This window comes from Heterocephalus glaber, unplaced genomic scaffold, assembly GCF_053883595.1.
Source record: "Heterocephalus glaber isolate CG9 unplaced genomic scaffold, H.glaber_assembly_v1.0 deba00000936, whole genome shotgun sequence".
In the NCBI taxonomy this organism is placed as follows: Eukaryota; Metazoa; Chordata; class Mammalia; order Rodentia; family Bathyergidae; genus Heterocephalus; species Heterocephalus glaber.
In genome coordinates this window covers 2,516,370-2,536,635 of record NW_028258172.1, presented here as the reverse complement: position 1 = coordinate 2,536,635, position 20,266 = coordinate 2,516,370, and the positions used below count along the sequence as shown (strand labels likewise).

Genomic DNA, 20,266 nt, shown 5'->3' with positions numbered 1-20,266 from the left:
TGTGGTTTCTGAATACAAGACATGAATAGGCTCTGCACCTTAGCAGTCCCAGAGTAAAGGATATTCAAGGATCAGCAACTGTTAAGATATTTTTCTTATAGTGTTATTTATCTTTTTATATCTACTGAACAGGGGTACACCACAAGAAGAAAATTTTTTCTTCCTGAAAGTGTCTCTCCTCAGTACAAGTTGCCAGTTTCACCTTTAAATAATGGACTGTTTGCCAGGTGAGAATGGCAAAACCCATATGCTATTTTCTCCCATAAATTTTTATCCAGTTTGGACTCTAGAACCAAATGGAGAAAGCTGACACTAGCTTTAATTGCCAGTATAGTTAGTTATATACACTTTGCAAGACCAACAAAGGAAGATGTGCTCCATATTGTTTTCCCTTACTTCATAATTAGAGCTTTTTCTTGTAAATTCATACTGTTGCTTCAGTTTTGATTTCCATTATCACTAAACCAAGGACACATCCTATCTGGTGATACAACTATGAGGAGAGCAGAGCAATACATATGGTATAAACCACTCTATTCCCGAGGAGAACATTTGCTGCTCATACTTGTGGTGAAAGAGGCAATCTCACCACACAGCAAAGCTTTCCTTGCAGGTAAAGCAGGCAAGCCTTAGGCAGTATCAAAATGCAGGGCTTATGGGCTCTCTGTTCTAAGCTGGTGACAGCCCTTTGTGCCAGAGCCTGGATTTTGCAGGAAACTCTGTTTAGTCCAGGGAATCCTGGGTCCACCAAGAATCCTTACCAGGCAATTAAAATTCCTGAAATGGGGAGGGCTATTGCTTTCATTATTAGTTGATGAGAGAAACAACAGGATGGTAGATAATCTCCCTTGTGTGAGCTAACAACTATAACCCTGGCAGGTAGAGTGCTTACTATTCATAGAAACTAAGAAAAGAAGGGCCTCCTCTAACCTGATAAAGGATATGAAGCCAATTATCAATTTATGGCCTTTCAGTTACAAATTCACCCTACAGTGTATGGTCATGACAAAGAAGGGATTCTTTAAGCACTTCCCCTCCCCTTCAAAGTAACATCAAAGAGCAGGTCCTTACACTTTCTTATTAGAGAGTACTAGAAGGACACTGAAGGAGGAAGAGACCCTCCTATGATTCCTGGCTCTCAGAACTGTGTGTGTGTGTGTGTGTGTCTATTCTGGGTGCTCTGCCACAGGCATGTGTCCACAACAATTGTCCCTCAGCAAACATGTAGTCCTGGCTTGGGCTGATGACCAGCTTCCTGGGGTCCTCTTGCTAGGAACATCCTGTGTTTGAAATCACCTGCCCACTGTTTCCCTCTGTCCACTTTTTCCCTCAACATAGACACACACACACACACACACACACACACACACACACACACACACACAGAGCTATTTTTATGTCATCCTCCCAACTCTGCAAGCCTCCTAATCCTGTGTGCAGGGCATTATTTATTCCAGGCTTCCAACTAAACCAGGAACTGTTCCCTACTCCCCTTACTATTTATCCATATACTGGTCACTGATCATGGATTGTCCACACTACCATGTCCTGGAGAGTTGCTTCCTATTTGCTCTATGATTATAGCCCAGCTCACTTTCTGTGAAACACCTCTGGCACTGATAGACCAGTGGAACTTCTGTATCATCCAGTAGGTTCTTCTCCAATGAAGTATGAAATTCAGCCTTGGGGAGGGGCCCCCAGTCTAAGTTTATCTTTGCTTGGATACTCTCACCCAGGTCTAGAAAACCTCATACAGATTTCTTTTTATACCCTATATAAAACTTTTAGTTCTACAAGTCTTTATGTTAGATTTCCTCCATCTAGATCATTGTGTACTTTTGTCTCTTGATTGGACATCATTCTTAACAGAAAATTACTGAAAACTTTTTCTTTCAGAGCTGCATTAAGTAAGGATGTCCACTATCACCACTTCTATTCAACAATCTTGTGCCAGGGCAGGGGGTGCCCCCAGAGAAAGCGGTAATGGAAGATGAAAGAATAAAATGTTAGGAAAAGAGAAAGGAGCTCTAGTATTATTTGCAGATGATGTGAATGTCTACGTAAAATGCTGCAATGAATATTTGGAGATGAATTATTGGAATCAATAAGAGTTTAGATGCTTGTAGGCCAAAACATTAACATAAAAGCCACTCGCAATCTGTTTACAAGCAACATATATAGAAAATTTAAATTTCTGATATAGTATTTGCAAAAGATGATGTGCCTAGGATAAAAGGCTGTCTGATAGGAAAATATAAAATGTTACTTAAAGGAGCTCTTATTAAAAGGACAAACAGGCCACCATAGACATGAGTCAAACATTCAATATTGATAAAGAGCCAAATCTAAAATGTCAACAAAATCCCAACTAGAACCACAAAGTAGTTTTTGGTTGAACATTTTATGACAAATTGAAAACTAAAATGGAAAAGACATGCACCAGAAAATAATCAAGGTACTTTTGAGAGGAGCAAGGTCGAATTGTCTTGCCTTACCCATGTACCAGAATTGGCTATAGATCTGTAGTAATTGAGACATTGTTGCATTTCAAATACATAAATGGGGCTATAGCACTTAAAAGAGAGTATTAAAAATTAGCCGACACATATGTAGATACTTGTTTTAAGGTGCACTTGTTGCTATAGCCCAACTGGAAAAGGGAAGACATTTCAATGAGTGGTTCACCGAGAAAATTGGATATCCACTTGGAAGGAACCCTATTCAAAGCTCAACACAAAACTCAGGATAATGACTAATGACTACACCCATATGGAAGGGCATGGGGTGTGATTGGGAGGAATACAATGACTATATTCTGCAGGCTGGCAATGGTTTATTTCTCGACCTTGTTTCTGGTTATATGGGTGTTTGCTTTTATAAATTAGAGTATATAAACCCTACAGATATATTTTACGCACTCTTCTGTAGCTCAGATTTGAAAAATGCTTCCTCCAAGGAAATGTAATGGAAAGAAAAGTGTGCAAAGCAGACATTTTAATGAAGTTTGATTCGGTTTTGTTTTGTTTTGTTTTGAGACAGGTCTCGCTACTCAGTGCAGGCCGACCTTGAGCTCACTATGTAGCCCAGGCTGGCCTCAAACTCGCATTGATCCTCCTGCCTCAGCCTCCTGAGTGCTGGGATTACAGGTGTGTGTGCGCTATCTTGCCAGGCTAAGGTTTGAATTGTTATGGATGAACAGCATGGGGCTTGATTTTCCAGTCCACTAGCACTACAAGAGGTGTGGGGGTGGGGATCAGGGATTACCTAAGTGATAAGTAACCCATAATGTCATCATCACCTTAAAATAAACTTTTCCATTTCCATACGTGTCACCCTATATGTATGTCAGTAATTGCCAACTCACTGATGACAAAGAAGCTGGAACATCATCTCACCACTAATAAGATCACCAGGCATCACAGGTGGAGTGGTTTACTGTAAGACTAGGCTACCACACTTAAAGGAGAGCAGGTACACCAGGGACTAGTCTGTGTATTTTACTGGAGAGAGTCCATTGCAGTCGTGCTGCACAATCTACAATAAACTGAAGAATGTCTTCATCGTGCTGCGAGATTGGGCATGAAATTTATCATGGTGTAGTAAGTGATGGAAGGGTAGAGTTGGTTTAGGTTGAGCACTGTACAGGGACAATCCAGGAGCAGGTTGGGTTTTCCAGATTTCAGTATAAATTGTTTCATCCTCCAGGTGTAGCACTTCTAGGCTGAACAGTGCTAATGTGTTTTGGCCCCATCTCTTATTCTAATCTGCATCCGGAGGACAAAAAGCTTCATTGTGCTGAAATTTTTTTCCCCAGGACCTTGCTCAAGATAATTCTGAGCATAGAAGTTGTTGGAGGAGGAGCAGTTGCCACAGGAATTCTACTGGTGTTTAATGGTAACATATAAGACGGTTCATTCTCTCTGAAATTTCTCTCATCCATCAATCCAGCCAGCCAGTCAAACAGTAAATAATTTTAACACACAAATAGCACTAAGCAACCGGGAAAGGTTAGGATATGTCTATTTTGGTATATACAGTGAAGTACGGATTTAAGTTGCTTTTATCGGATAGATAACTAGGTACTCTTGCACCATTCCCGAATGTGCTGTCATTTCCCCATTACCAAAGAAGACCTCCTTGATCATAAACTGTGGACTAATTTATGTACATCAGGGTTTGCCTCTGGGCTTTCTCTTCTGTTCCAGAGACCCGGCACCAGAATATTTAAATCACTGTGGCGTTAAATACGTTTTAATATCTGATAGGGCCAGTTTCTGCGCATTGCACTTTTTTTTTTTTTTTTTTCCTTTCAGGAACGAGTTCGGGCCCGCGGCAGGGGGCGGGGTCGCGCCTCCGCCGCGGCTCTGGTTCCAGCCAAGCCTCGCCGGTACAGAGATGGAAATCCCGAGGCTACTCCCGGCTCGCCGGACACCACAGGGCGGCGGCGGCCGTTGCCCCGCGGGCGGCGGTGGGGTCCACCGAGGCCCTGACCCGCCAGCCGGTCAGGCCCCGGCACGCCACCTCCTACTGCTCCGGGGGGCCCAAGATGGCGGGCCCGGGCCGCGGAGCGAGGAGGCCCTCAGGGCCTCACGGGGCCTGGGCCCAAGCCCGTTGGCGCTGAGGCCGGATCACCCGAGCGGCGGCGGCGGCGGCGGCGACGACTTCTTCCTAGTGCTGCTTGACCCGGTGGGTGGCGACGTGGAGACTGGGGTCACCGGTCGGGACGAAGGGCCCGTGTGGAGGGAGGAGACCGAGGCAGGCCTGGGACCCCAGGGGGAAGAGAGCAGCCTGAAGCCCGCGGGCCGCCCTGCGCTGAGCCCCCACTGCCCATCCGCGGTCCCAGTCCCGGCCCCAGTCCCCGCCCCGGGCCCGGGCCCAGGCCCCGCCGCGGCCTTCTCAGGCACCATCACTGTCCACAACCAGGATCTGCTCCTACGCTTTGAGAACGGCGTCCTCACCCTGACCACGCCCCCGCTGCCGGTCTGGGAGCCAGGGGTCGCGCCTTTCCATCAGGCTGGGGGTCTAATCGCCCCGCCAGCCGGATTCCCGCACCTGGCACAGCTGGGTGACTGCCCTGAGCTGCCGCCCGACCTCCTGCTGGCGGAGCCAGCGGAACCTGCGCCAGCCCCTGCGCCGGAGGAGGAGGCTGAGGGCCGGGCCTCGGCCCAGGGCCCCGGTGGGCCGCTGTGCCCTGGCCCAGGCGTGGTGTTGTACCTGTGCCCTGAGGCGCAGTGCGGACAAACCTTCACTAAGAAGCACCAGCTGAAGGTGCACCTGCTGACTCACAGCAGCAGCCAAGGCCAGCGGCCCTTCAAGTGCCCCCTGGGCGGCTGCGGCTGGACCTTCACGACATCTTACAAGCTCAAGAGACACCTGCAGTCTCACGACAAACTGCGGCCATTCAGCTGCCCAGTGGAAGGCTGTGGCAAGAGCTTCACCACCGTGTACAACCTCAAGGCGCACATGAAGGGCCACGAGCAGGAGAACTCCTTCAAATGCGAGGTGTGTGAGGAGAGCTTCCCCACGCAGGCCAAGCTCAGTGCCCACCAGCGCAGCCACTTCGAGCCAGAGAGACCCTACCAGTGTGCGTTTTCCGGCTGCAAAAAGACATTTATCACAGTGAGTGCCCTGTTTTCCCATAACCGCGCCCATTTCAGGGAACAGGAACTCTTTGCCTGCTCTTTCCCTGGCTGCAGCAAACAGTATGACAAGGCCTGTAGGCTGAAAATTCACCTGCGGAGCCACACGGGTGAGAGACCTTTCCTGTGTGACTTTGACGGCTGTGGCTGGAACTTCACCAGCATGTCTAAACTCTTAAGGCACAAAAGGAAGCACGAGGATGACCGGAGGTTCACGTGCCCTGTAGAAGGCTGTGGGAAATCTTTCACGAGGGCTGAACATCTGAAAGGCCACAGCATAACCCACCTGGGCACAAAACCTTTTGTGTGTCCCGTGGAAGGCTGCTGTGCCAGGTTCTCCGCTCGAAGTAGTCTCTACATTCACTCCAAGAAACACCTGCAGGATGTGGACACTTGGAAAAGCCGTTGCCCTGTCTCCACCTGCAATAAACTCTTCACATCCAAGCACAGCATGAAGACCCACATGGCTAAAAGGCACAACCTGGGCCATGATCTATTAGCTCAACTAGAAGCTGCAAATTCCCTTACGCCCAGCAGTGAACTTACCAGCCAGGGACAGAACGATCTCAGTGAGGCAGAGATTGTGTCGCCCTTCTCCGACGTGCCTGGCAACAGTTCTGCTGCAGTGCTGGACACGGCATTGGTGAATTCTGGAATCTTGACTATTGATGTCGCTTCGGTGAGCTCAACTCTGGCAGGGAACCTCCCAGCCAGTAATAGTAACCCCTTAGGGCAGGCTGTGGACCCTCGGGCCTTGATGGCCACCAGTGACCTTCCTCAAAGTCTGGATACCTCTCTCTTTTTTGGAACAACAGCCGCTGGCCTTCAGCAGGGCCCCTTAGATATGGATGATGTCTCCAGTGTAAGTGTGGGGCCATTGAGATCTCTAGGCTCTTTGGCTATGAAAAACTCCAGTCCAGAGCCCCAGCCCCAGGCTTTGACACCCAGCAATAAGCTAACAGTGGACACAGAAGCTCTGACTCCTTCGAGTACCCTTTGTGAAAACAGTGTCTCAGAACTACTGACACCAACCAAAGCGGATTGGAATGTACACCCCGACTCTGACTTCTTTGGACAGGAGGAAGAAACCCAGTTTGGTTTCTCCAATCCAGCAAGAAACCATGGTTCTCAGAAAGAAACAGATCTTATCACAGTGACCGGCAGGTCATTTTTGGTATGAACCAACTCTTATTTGTTATTTATTATATGTGGCTTATTTTTCTTTCACTCAATTTTGAGGGTACTCGGTACTGAATGCTTAAACGCAGTCACTTCCTACTGGTTTGCAAAAGAACACATCCCTGGACTACAAGTTTGGAGATTTAAATTCTGATCTTGAGTCTGGAAATGGCACGTTCTGTGACCCTGAACAAGTCAATTAACCTGTCTGAGCCTTAATTTCTTTATGTATAAAATGAAGTAGTTTGAATAGATTGTTTCTAAGGTCTTTTCTGCTCTGTATTTCTTTGCTAATATGTTTTTTCCCTGAAAAATATATGGAGATCTTTCACTGATTATGTTATATGTATGTTTGTCAACATGTGTTGAAACAATATCCATGTTCTGTGCACCCGACTTCAATAATTATTATTACACAATCTTATTCATCTAATAGTTTACCTTCTTCATCCTTCAGTGTTCTTTAGGAACATATTCCAGATATACACATATATATATATATGGTATATCTATAGGTATATAGATATAGATCTATATAGATATCTATATCTATATCTGATATATATGATATATATATATCCTATATGCATAGATTTCTTTAGAAGAAAATTATAATTCCATTAATCATATTTAACATTAACAGTAAGCCTTAATAGCAGTGAATATCTAGTCAGGTTTTAAATTTCCATCTGTCACATGAATGTTAGTAGTTTTAATAATTTTGATATTTGTTACCTTGGTAAATCTTACATGTGTTTTTCATCTATATGTTCATCTTTTGTCTTTTTCCTTGCATTTTATTCATTTAAAAATTAATTCATTCTGTATGAATCATTTGCCATAGTCTAAGTTTTGCTAAGTATATCTTTGTGATGGGATTCACTTTCTTCTATTGTCTTTTCTGAACTTAGTAGTTAGTTCCACAGACTTGATAGGATTGCAAAATTTTTTTATCACAAATGTTTCCTAAGTTGTATTGTGTTTTTTCACTAGGTGGCTCATAGTGTCTATTTTTCTCCTGTGTTGTTTTAGTAGCAGATTTGGTCAATACATTAATAATTGTATTGATTTTCAATATTATGGATTACTAAGAATTACTAAGTATTATGAAAAGAGGAAATGCTGTTTAAGACATTTTAATGGTTTATTAGAAACACTGTTCAATGCTAAAGTATTTTCTTAAATGGTGATAAAACTAACAAGAAAAACATAGCAAAAAATATGTTGGCTATTATCACTGTTTATCTTCCTAACCTCTTTGGATGGGAGGAAGCTGTTTTTTGGAATTGACATCCCAGTCTTTTATGAGAAACAAACCAATTTGTGTTTTTGGACAAGTGCTATTAAATAAGTTAATCTCACTAGGCCTCAATTTCCCAGCTATTAACAGATCATAGCAATGCGTATACATACCTAATATACCGGCTTAGACTTTCTCCACTCAAGTTTTCTGAATATAAGTAAAAAATGTCATGTTTTGTTGTATTTTGATGATTTATATTTTTGCTCCCTAAATCTTTCTTACTTTAAGAAAAAAAATTAGGATCACTAACTTATTCATGTACCAAAAATAAAGATTCTTGAAATTTAAGGTGAAACAGGAAAATAATTTCTTTTATAACTATACTGAACAAATTTTCACCCCAGAATTTGTTGTAAATTCCAGGAATGGAAACATCGCTCACATTTCTATCTGCAAACTTCTATTTGATTCATTTGTTAACATCTTTGCTCTTTTTTTGATGTCAGGCTTCTCTTTTTAAAACTTTTAAATTGGTATGTTTGTGATGCATAGTAATTACATTTATTGTGAGGTATTGTCACATGCACATATGGAATCTTGATCACTTTTCAACCCCCTCTTCCCTCTTCCTCCTTCCCCAGATCACCTCATCTCCATAGTGTCTATCTCCCAATTTCTTAGCATCTTTGTATTATTTTACTGTTTAAATTATTTATATTATGGATCTCTTATATTAGAGAAACCATGCAGTATTTAACCTTCTGTGGCTGATTTATTGCAGTTAGTATTATGGTCTCAAGACCATCCATTTTCCTACAAAAGGCTTTTCTTTAACTGTGGAGCCTGTGGTTCAGTGAAGATCTAATAATGGAGTACATGAAGTTTTTCCTGCCTGTGGGTTGGAGAGCTTTTTGTTTACAGATTTCCAGCATTGAAAGAAAGGAAATAATAAATCTGAATATTGTGTAAACTTTCTGTTACTTGAGTATAGCATATTCAGTTTGTTGAACATCTTCACAACTTGTGTCTTGTTTGTTGCTCAAAGCAAACCCTAACAAATAGTTTTTGGAATAGTTGGTGTTTTTCATATTATAATTTAGTTAGCTCACATTCTACCTGGGTTTTGACTATGGTAGATAAGTGTATATACAGCTTCAAACAAAGAGGAGGAATTATTTTTACCTTCCCCATCCACTCATACAACTTTCAATGTTCATTCTTGTATCATAACTCATTGCTGTTTTCTACTTTAGTTTCTGTTACCTTCTGCTTACTTTTCCCTACCCCACTCCCTACCATGTACATTGCATTCCTTGACACACTTTTCCTTTTTTTTTCACTTTTGCTTTTTCCTTAATGGATATATCTCTGTCCTGCTATTATCTCTGACATTCTCCTCATGGTACATTTTCTTCTAATGCTAACATTTGTTGTGTATATAATACACTTCTATGTGTACAGTAAGAAGATATTTTCTTAGTTTAGGTAATACTATATGTATATATGATCATAAAAAAGGTTATTTTCTATATTGTTCACATGAGAAGTGGATTCTGTTTATTTCCATTTCTAAAAAGTTTTTCCTAGGGAGTTCTGCTAATAATTGCTTATTTGCTCTGCTGTACTCGTCCAGTAATGTTTGACTGTAGATGTCTGTGGATGACAGTTGTTATAGCACTTTGGAAGTGCACTAAAAATTTACCACTATGAAATGTTCCAGAATTGTGTATGTCTTACATACACACACACCTCTACATACATTCACATATATATTAGAAGTGGTTGTATTCATCTCGTGAAAAACAAAAAATAGGCATACTTTTTTAAGTTGGACAAATGCTTGGAATTTCTTTGTCCATTTAATAGTTTGCCTTGTTTGCTTTGGACATATTTGTAACAATAAAGCATATTCCAAAAATGTTATTCATTAAAGCCTCTTAAATACACCATTTTTTGTGTCTGACAAGTATGTCAAAAATTGAGATAAATATACAAGTGATGAAAACCAAATAAATTTATAAACATGAATATAATTTAATGCTATGACTATTTCTTTAATTCTTTAAAACAACTTCCTCCTAATTAATAAAATTTCTATGTTTTCCTACTTGTTCCTGGAATTTTCAAAGGACAAATGCTACTTTTTCCAAAAATAACAGATTTTATTTGTCCACAGACTCACAAAGTTCCACTGAACAAAACTGTTCAAATTATTTTGCTTTCAATAGCTTTTTCTAGCAAAATGGTGGATAACAGCTTTTTTACAAGGTAAGTTAACTTCTCTTGTGGATGTTCATTACTTCTTTTAAATGATGATCAGGCTTTAATTTTATCCTCTTTCTGCTCTTCAACCAGTGGTTGATTAAAAATTCTTACCAATTAAAAACAGTTAACATGATGGCGTAAAAAAAATCTGTATCTAGAAGCTCTATTGATCAAGAATTTTATTGTCTTTGTACAATTAAATTTATCTTTAGCCATGAAAAATTAGACATCCCAATTGTGAGGCATAGTGAATATAAAATCAAAAAAATTTAAAATGATAGTACAAAACATTTATATATCTCAGTATTTAATATTCATGATGTCGAATACTATTTTAATCATCTTGATTAAAAAAATATATATTTCTAAAATTACTTTTACCATTTTTTTACTTATTTAATGTGGCTGCTAGAAAATTTTAAATTAAATGGCTCTCATCACAGTTAATTTTTTATTCATATGTGTTTTTGATACATAATGTTTTTTGTGTTTTTTGTTTTTTGAGGGGTTTTTTTTGTACCAGGGATTGAACTCAGGAGCTTGTGCTCTCGAGACAGGCATGGTGGCACTGAGCTAAATCCCTGGCCCATGTTTTTGATACATAATGTTTACATTCATCTTGGGGAATTGGTCCATATATGTATCACATCTTAATGATTTTTACTTCCCCCTTTCCACCCCCAGATTCCTTTCCTGTCTTCGTAAAGTTTACCTCCCTTTTTCATGTCATCTTTTATTTTGTTCTTTAAATTATATTTTGAGTTTCTCATATAAGAGAAATGAAGCGATATTTAACCTTCTATGTCTGATATATTTTACTTGATCTCAAAATGCACCCGTTTTCTACTAATGACTCAAATTTATCCTTTATGGCTGAGTGTTACTCCATTGCAGGTATATACCATATATTCTTTATCCATTTATCAGTTAATGGGCCTGTAGGTCACTTTCAATATCTAGCTATTAGGAGTTGTGCTGCTATAAATTTGAGTGTGCATATATCACTGTAATGTGATGTTTTTAACTCTTGCAGGTAAATACCCAGACGAGATAGCTGGGTCAAATGAAATTTCTATTTTTAATCTTTTGAGGAATTGCCTTACTGATTTTCATAGTGGTTGTACCAGTTTACATTTCAACCAATAATGTAAAAGGGGTTCCTTTTCTCCCACAACCTCATCAGGATTTTCTGATTTGAGTTCTTGATGATAACCATTGTTTCTGGAGTAAGAATCTCTGCATTGTTTTGAGTTGCATTTCTCTAATGACCAAAGATGCTAAATACTTTTTCATATACCCAGTGGCCATTTGTACTTCTTTTGAGAAGTGTCTATCTAATTCAGTTGCCCATTTTTTTGAGTGGATCATTTACTTTTTAAAGTCTAATTTTTTGGAGGTTTTTGTATATTTTAGATATCAGTCTTCTGTCTAAAGTGTAGCTGGCAATTTTTTTTCCCAATCTGTTGGTTGTCTCTTCACTCTGTTGGTTATTTTCTTTGCTGAGAAGGTTTTTTAATTTGATATAATCCCATTTGTTGGTTTTTGATGTTACTGCTTTTTCAATTGAGGTTCTGTTCAGAAAGTTCTTGCCTATGCCTATGTCTTCAAGAGTTTTACTCATTTTATCTTCCAGCAGGTTCAGTGTTTCTGTTTTTATGTCTAGATCTTTGACCAATTTTGATTTGATTTTAGTACAAGGTGAAAGATATGGGTCTAGATTTATCCTTCTGGGTGTGAATAACCAATTTTCCCAGGACCATCTATTAAAGAATATATTTTGTCCAGCATATGTATTTGGTCTTTTTGTAAAGGATAAGATGAATAAAATTGTCTGAAGTTGTTTCTGCATGCTTAATTCTGTTTCTTTGATCCACATGTCTGTTTTTGTGCTAGTTCCATGCTGTTATGTTTATCACTATACCTTTATAATATAATTTTGACATCTTGGGTTGTGATGCCTTTTCCTTTGCTCTTGTTGCTCATGATTGCTTTTGTAATTCTCACTCTCTTATGGTTCCATATGAATTTTAAGGTTATTTATTCCAGTTCTGTGAAGAATACTGTTGGTATCTTGACTGGCATCACATTAAATTTATGTATCTTTGTTGTAATATGGCCAATTGACAATATTGATTTTTCCTACTCAGGAACAGGAGTTGTCTTTCCATTTTCTAATGTCTTCAGGGTCTTTTTAAAAAGAATTTGCTAATTTTTCTATTCTAAGTCTTCTGGTGGTGCTTTCTGGGGTATTCTATGTAAGCATATTTTAATGTTTTAAAAGTAAAATGACATTATACTCATGGTCTTTTTACATTTCTATTGGACAGCAATATGGTTGCTACATTCCCTCTTCAGACCAGTCTATATCAAAATGAGGTATGCTATTTCTTCTGTCAGTGTTCTTTGTTTGCTACTGTTTTTAAGATTTAGTAGTTATTCTTTGTTGAGGGTAAAAAATATGCATGTAAAGGACTGCATTGTAGATTGGGAGATAGTATTTTATGACTAACTTCAGCATTTCTTCATAAATGTATTACAAAAGTGAATTTTACCTGTATTTGTCTCAATTGGAGCAGGGAAAAATAGGACTGTCAAAAGTCCAATATCTATGGATCTTACTGATATTTACTCCTTGGTTTCCATAATCTCTTATGTCATTAGACTCATGAGCCAAGTGATGCTACAAAAAATGTAGGCATGAAAATTACAGTAGGCTGGGGCCCACTAAAAGAGATGGAATATATCGAAAAAGAAAAATGAATATTTAATGAAGATGCATGAATAAGTCTCTAGGAATCACACTGTATCTGTCCATTTGATAGGAATCTTACAATGTCATCTAGAATTAGTTCTCTTTCTTGTTAATTTCTGATATATAGAGACCTACAAAATCATTTAAGCTGTCAATTTTTTCTAAAAAATATCTTAATTCAGTATTTTAAAACAACACATATGGGGATACCTAAAAACAATTGTCTCTGAATCCCTTAAGGTTTTCCTTATATCTTTTTACTAAGTCACTAGTCAGCATTTACTGAGCAGATAATATGTGGGGTACTGTGAAGTATTATACCTAGCAGTATAAGTCACTACTAGCACATTAAACTATATTTTGAGTATCTGTTATATGACTGGTATTGTCCTTATGTTCAAACATATGATCTAAATGGGAATCTATTAAAATCAATGTGTAAATGGTGTTCTAAAAAGTACTTTGTAGATTTACCAAAGTAGGAAGTATAATTTTCTGTGTGTAGATATCAATTTTGAGTAGGGAAATAAATATATAGAATATCATCAAATATTATTTTTAATCAGAATTAAAAATTTTATTTTGCTATACATATTAGAATAAAATTGTTGTGAACTAAAACTTTGCCAGGCTTCTGACAGGTAGATTTGATAAAATATATCAAAAGATAATTGACAATTAGCTATTAAATAGGCTTTATTTTGATTTATTTTTAGATTGTAATCTTTGATTTAATGATACCTAAAAGTGATCCTAGAGAATGTATACTTACTTCTCTCTTTTAGGAGTGAAAAAAGGAATGAAGCTTGCATTTTCATGATAAATATGATGTCAAAATTTAAAGTTTAGGAAAAATTGGGACATTAATTTGAAGGTAATAGTACCACCTAGACACACTAGCTGGAAGGAAGGAGGTGGCAATGAATTCCGTGTAATATATGGAGCTAAGAGTGAGGGTTTAACATGCAGGAACCTGAATGTTCTTCCAAAGTTCTGGGGTGGAAGGCAAGGTAAATAAGCAAGTGTTGTGATTTGTAGGCAAAAACTAGTAACTTAACATTTTTGAAAAGTAGGAAAATTCTCCACAATAGCAGAATAAGGGTTTCTTGATATAAATTTTAAGTATCTCAGATGTAAAACCATCACAAAAAATAAAAACAGAATTTCAAATCAGACATTTTCTTCATAACATTATAAACAATTTATTTTAAGTCAGACTAGCCTCTCCCTTCTGTTTAGAATATAGAGTAGGAAGATAATTTTAGGGTGACATTTGGCTTACATGATAGAAGCAAATGGCCACATGTGTACTTGGAAACTGACCAATTGAAAGAGCCCTAAGAGAAATTCCAGTGAATGCAGCAACAGCATTTCTTGGGCTAATTTCAACTTAAGTTCTGCCAGAGTAAATCCTTTCCTGTCAAAAGTGCCAGCATTAGTTAGTTAGTATGAACTCTAGTCAAGTCTTTTGACACTTGCTACTTCTAGGAAGATCTGGCATTTATTTTTCCTTTGAGTTTACAGATGATTGTGGGGTTCCTGAAACTAATTAATTATTATAAACACAATAATTTTTTAAAATTTTATTTTTATTAGTGTATGTTTACAGTACATAATAATTACATTCATTGTGGGGAGTTGGTACATAATATAACACATCCCTCTCTACCCTCCCTCCTCTCTCCCTCTCTTGGTCCCCTTCGGATTTGTAAAACATCCGTCTCTCTGCTGTTACCTATCTACTTGGTGATAGAGAAACCATATGATATTTAAGCTTATTTGTCTGATTTATTTATTTTTTTAAAAGTGGGAAAAATTTATTGAGAGAAAGCTTCTAAGAGAGACAGAAGGGGAACCAGAAAGTGGGTTGCCTGCTCACCCACCTTCTCAAAGGTGTTTTATGGGACAAAGCCATGAGGTGAGGTGGGTTCAAGGTGGGACAAAACTATAGCCAACTAGTAGTTTACAAGTACAGTTGCTTAGGTAATACTGATCCAGTGAGAAATCACAAGGAGGACAAAACTATGAACAACAAATAAGATTATGACAAGTACAGTTGTGTAGGTTAATATTGATTAATTGGAGATCTAATGGGGAAATAAGTCACATAGCAAGCATACAAGGCATGAGCAAGGATTTTCGGTGGTAAGGGATGGGTCAGCGATGTTTCTTGGATAATCTTGGTCCCCCACACAGGTGATTGATACCTATTTAGAATATCAGTCACTACTATTTATTATATATGGGTGTGGTAGTTTCTCTCCTTTTACAATGCTGGCCTTCAGTGAATGTGTCTTGATTATCCCCCATGTTGGCTCCTCAAGGGCTGGCTCTGTCTAATTGCCTATAAGATATCTAATTAACTTACCTATCTATAATATTCCCCCCTCTGAAGAAGTACCCCTAACTGCTGTGAGGGGGCAAAGGGCAAAGACCATTCTGGCTACTTCTGGCTGAAGAGGGTTGTAGTTATGATCAGCAGAGCTACTCTTCAGAGGTTCTATCTAAAGGCCCTTGATAGGGGCCAGACATTACCATCTTAGGTGTATAGCTTTGAGTCTGGAGGAAACAAAGCCAAAGAAACAGTTAAGAATACATGGGGCAAATAATAAGGTCCTCAGGATTGCTATGAATATAGCCAATAAGCATTTCCACCAGGGTGAACTAGTAATAGCCTCACACAAAGAGAAGGTCCAAGGTACTTCAGAATCCTACATAGAAGTCGTATTGTAATTTAGCAGTTAGTTATGAGCTGTTTACAAGGTCAATGTGGTGGATCCTGGTAAAAGAAGTCTAGCACATTTGTCATTGGTATGACCACTTTGAGTTCGGCAGCCACTAGGCAAGAATAAACAAAATATTAAGAAATTAGAGTAATATAATCTAAGCATGAACACTAAAATGGAAAGGCAGGTTGGGGAAAGACTCACACTTAGAAACTTGAAATAGTGAGTAATTGTAAGTGTTAGCTCTTAGACTCTTATTGATAGAGGTTATCTGTGAGTCATATTTTGTCAAAAGTCTCTCCAGTCTTAGCTGTAAGAGAAAATTTGAAGGACAAATTTAGCTAAGAAATTTAAAACTCTAGCTGAGCTATTATAGATTAGCATAGCTTTCTCTTAATGATCCATAACCAGGGTTAGCTACTGGTATAGCTGGAAACTGCCAGAAGGTGTTCGTGATTGGAACCCCTTTTTGTATCTAGCTTTATTACTATGGCATTGCTTTTATGCATCTTTTGGTTATTCTTTTCTGCTGGGTGTTTAAGACCTAGTTAAAGTGAGACCTGTGTCAATCAATATGAACCTCCTGCTATATATCAAGGTCAGTTAAGCCTCCTCAGGCATTACTTTGGAACCATACATAGAGCATCTCTTCTCCTCTATCAGTGTCAGCCATCATGATGGATCACAGATTTGTTTGACCATGTTGCTTTTGGTGAAAGCATGGGAGACTTTTCCATCTTGGTGACCCTCCTTTGGCTCATGGTGTATTTGTCCTCTGGTGTCTAGCAATCTCCCTGCTCAGGAGGTTGGGTGACTTACCAAAGATGCAGGATCCTATAGAAAAGATTCCCTCTTTCCTGGATTCTTTGTTGACCTTGAGGGGCCAGGGCCAAAATACTCACTGTCCTCTTAGCCCAGTTACCTTTCTAGTTTTGGTCTCCAAACTTTAGATGTTGAACACCCATAAGAGAAGATCAGTGACATTAGTAGTGCAGTAGGAACAGTGAGCTTAACTATTATAATTTTGTCTGGATATTAAATACTTTTTAAATATAAAGCATAGTTAGAGGACTACTTCTTACACACTATGGTTGTTTTAGTAGTTGAATCCCTGCACAATGTTAACGGACAACTGTAACACATTATACAGAGAAACTTAAGATCCAGAGCCACACATAGTATTTTAGCGTGAATTCATGATGATGTTTTCTTTGTAACACTTACATGTCCATCTTAGTATAAAATAGTCTTATTGTCAAAGACTTCCATCTGATCACGACATTAAATGACATACAGAAAATTCTTATTTAACATAAACATTGGCCTATAAATGTACCTTAAATATTCATTATGTCTAGACTTTAATTTCAGTATGGGACATTGTTTGGCATCTGAGCATCCCTAAGTGTGATGACACATAGAACATACACATCACATAAGTTATTTATTTATTTATTTATTTATTTGTTAAATTCTTTTATTGGTACACTTTAGGTATACAACACAATTACATTTCTCATTGGGAATTGTACCTTTACGTAATGCATCTTGGTTCTTATTTTTTCCCCATTCCTAGCCCTCCCTTCACCCCCTCCACCCTTCCCTATTTACAAAGACTTTATTTCCATTTTTTCCACTTCTCAGCATTTTTTCTTTCCCTTATTTTCTTTCCGCTGCCCCTCCCATTATGCCTACCCCTTTGGACCTTTTCTTCCTATTTTGTATTATCGATTATTCATTCTCATCATTGGTACATTTTAGGTATACAATACAATGACATTCATCATTGGAAATTTGCACCTTTACATAGTCTCTCTTGGTTCTTATTTTTCACCTTTGCCCAGCCCTCCCTTCAACCCCTCCATTCCTCCCTATTTACAAAGATTTTTTTCTTCTTTTTCCATTATCTCATATTAATCTCATTCCCTTCTATCCTTTCCCCTAGCCCTCCCACTTCCTTCCCTTTTGCCCCTTTTCTTCCTATTTCACATTACCTATTAGACATTTAGTCCTTATTTACACTTTCAGTTTCTCACACCAGAGAAACTGTTCAGTATTTATACATGTGTGTCCTATTTATTTCACTTAGGAGTATCACCTCAGTGTGCATCCACTTAGCTATAAATGTCTCTAATTTCTCATTTTTTATAGCTGAGTAGTACTCCATTTTATAAAAAACCCACATTTTCTTTATCCAGTCTCCAGTTGATGGGCATTTGGGCTGATTCCAAGTTTTAGCTATCACAAACTGTGCTGCTATGAACATGGGCGCACATATATCACTGTGGTATGATTCTTTCAGTTCATTGGGGAAGATCCCCAGCAGTGGAATAGCGGTGTCAAATGGGACTTCCAGTCCTAGTTCTTTGAGGTATCTCCATACTGATTTCCACAGTGGTTGCACCAGTCTACACTCCCACCAGCAGTGGAGCAGGGTTCCTCTTTCCCCACAGCACCACCAGCATTTGTTATTGGTTGATTTCATGATAGCAGCCATTCTTTCTGGAGTGAGGTGGAATCTCAGCGTTGTTTTCATTGGCATCTCTCAAATGACCGGTGATGTTAAATATTTTTTCATGTATTTATTTGCTATTTCTACTTTTTTGTGTGAGAAATGTCTGTTCATTTCAGATGCCCATTTTCGGATTGGGTTTTTAAATTTGGGAGGTCTGATCTTTTTAAGTTCTTTATAGATTCAAGATAGTAGACCTTTGTCTGAGGAAGAGCAGGTGAAGATTTTTTCCCACATTGTGGGTTGTCTCTTCACACTGCTGGTGGTTTCTCTTGCTGTGCAGAAGCCTTTTAATAAGAAGAGATCCCACTTGTTGATTGTTTGTGCTAGTTCACGGGCAACTGAGGTTTTGTTCATAAAATCTTTTCCTACACCAATATCTTCAAGGGTTCTACCTAACCTCTGTTCCAACTGGTTCAGAGTTTCTTTTTTAATATTTAGATTTTTAATCCATTTTGATTTTAGTTTAGTGCATGGTGAGAGATACAGGTCTAGTTTTAATTTTTTGGCATGTTGAAGCCCAATTTTTCCAGCACCATTTCTTAAAGAGGCTATCTTTCCTCCAGTGAGGGTGTTTGGCTCCTTTATCAGAGATGAGATGGCTGAATGTGTCTGGCATTGTTTCTGCATCTTCTAATCTGTTCCACTGGTCCTCAGGCTGTTTCTTTGCCAGTACCATGCTGTTTTTTTTTTTTTTTTTTTATCACAGTAGCTTTGTAGTATAGAGGCAGGTTGGGGATTGTGATACCCTCTGCCATGTCTCTGTTACCTAGAATTGCTTTTGCTATTCTGGGTCTCTTCTTGTTCCAAATGAATTTTTAGATTGTTTTTTCAAGGTGCATGAAGTATGCTGCTGGGATCTCAATTGGAATTGCATTAAATCTATATAGCAGTTTTGGAAGTATGGATATTTTCACTCTATTAATCCTTCCTACCCAGGAGCAGAGGATGACTGTCCATTTTCTGATAACATCTTCAATCTCTCTTTTCAGAGTGCCATAGTTTTCAGAGAAGAGGTCTTTGATTTCTTTTGTGAGGATGATTCCTAGGTATTTCAGTTTTTTGGATGCTATTGTGAAAGGAATTATTTGCCCTATTTCTCTCTCAGTGAGTCTGTCATTGGTGTAGAGGAAAGCTATTGATTTTTGTGTGTTGACCTTGTAACCAGCTACTTGACTGAATTTGGCTATTAAGTTTAGAAGACTTTTGGTGGAGTTCTTGGGGTCTTCTATATAGAGTATCATGTCATCTGCAAATAATGACAATTTGACTTCTTCATTTCCTATCTTTATTCCTTTTACTTCTTTCTCTTGTCTAATTGCCGTGGCTAATGTTTCCAGAACTATATTGAACAAGAGTGGTGATAGTGGACATCCTTCTCTTGTTCCTCATTTTACTGTGAAGGATTTCAGTTTTTGACCATTTAGTATGATATTGCCTGTTGGTTTTTCATAGATGGCTTTTATCAGTTTGAGATAGAGACCATCTATTCTAATTTTTTGTAGGGTTTTTATCATAAATGCATGTTGGATTTTGTCAAATGCTTTTTCTGTGTCTATGGAGATAATCATATGGTTTTTGTCCTTGGCTCTATTGATATAGTGTATTACATTGATTGATTTGGATATGTTGAACCATCCCTGCATCCCTGGGATGAATCCCACTTGATCAGGGTGTATGATCTTCTTGATGATCTTCTGCATTCTGTTTGCCAGTATCTTATTATGGATTTTTGCATCTATGTTCATTAGTGAGATTGGCCTATAGTTCTCTTTTTCAGTTGGGTCTTTCTCTGCTTTGGGGATCAAGGTGATGCTTGCTTCCAGGAATGAATTTGGGAGTATTGCTTCCCTTTCAATTTCTTTGAAGAGTTTAAACAGTAGTGGCAGCAGTTCCTCTCTAAATGTCTTGTAGAATTCAGCAGTGAAGCCATCAGCACCCGGGCTTTTC

At 38.7% G+C, this 20,266-nt stretch overlaps 1 protein-coding gene across 1 annotated transcript; it reads left to right on the top strand.

The window, feature by feature from the left end:
* The first annotated feature begins 3,950 nt into the window (after positions 1 to 3,950).
* Positions 3,951 to 10,007, top strand: Zxdb (zinc finger X-linked duplicated B). Its single transcript, XM_004873574.4, has one exon. The coding sequence runs from the start codon at positions 4,396 to 4,398 to the stop codon at positions 6,817 to 6,819; it is 2,424 nt and encodes an 807-aa protein (XP_004873631.1). The 5' UTR covers positions 3,951 to 4,395; the 3' UTR covers positions 6,820 to 10,007.
* The last annotated feature ends 10,259 nt before the right edge of the window (positions 10,008 to 20,266 follow it).

Coding starts and splice junctions, on each gene's coding strand:
- Zxdb (XM_004873574.4), top strand. CDS start 4,396: ATGGAAATCCCGAGGCTACTCCCGGCTCGCCGGACACCACAGGGCGGC.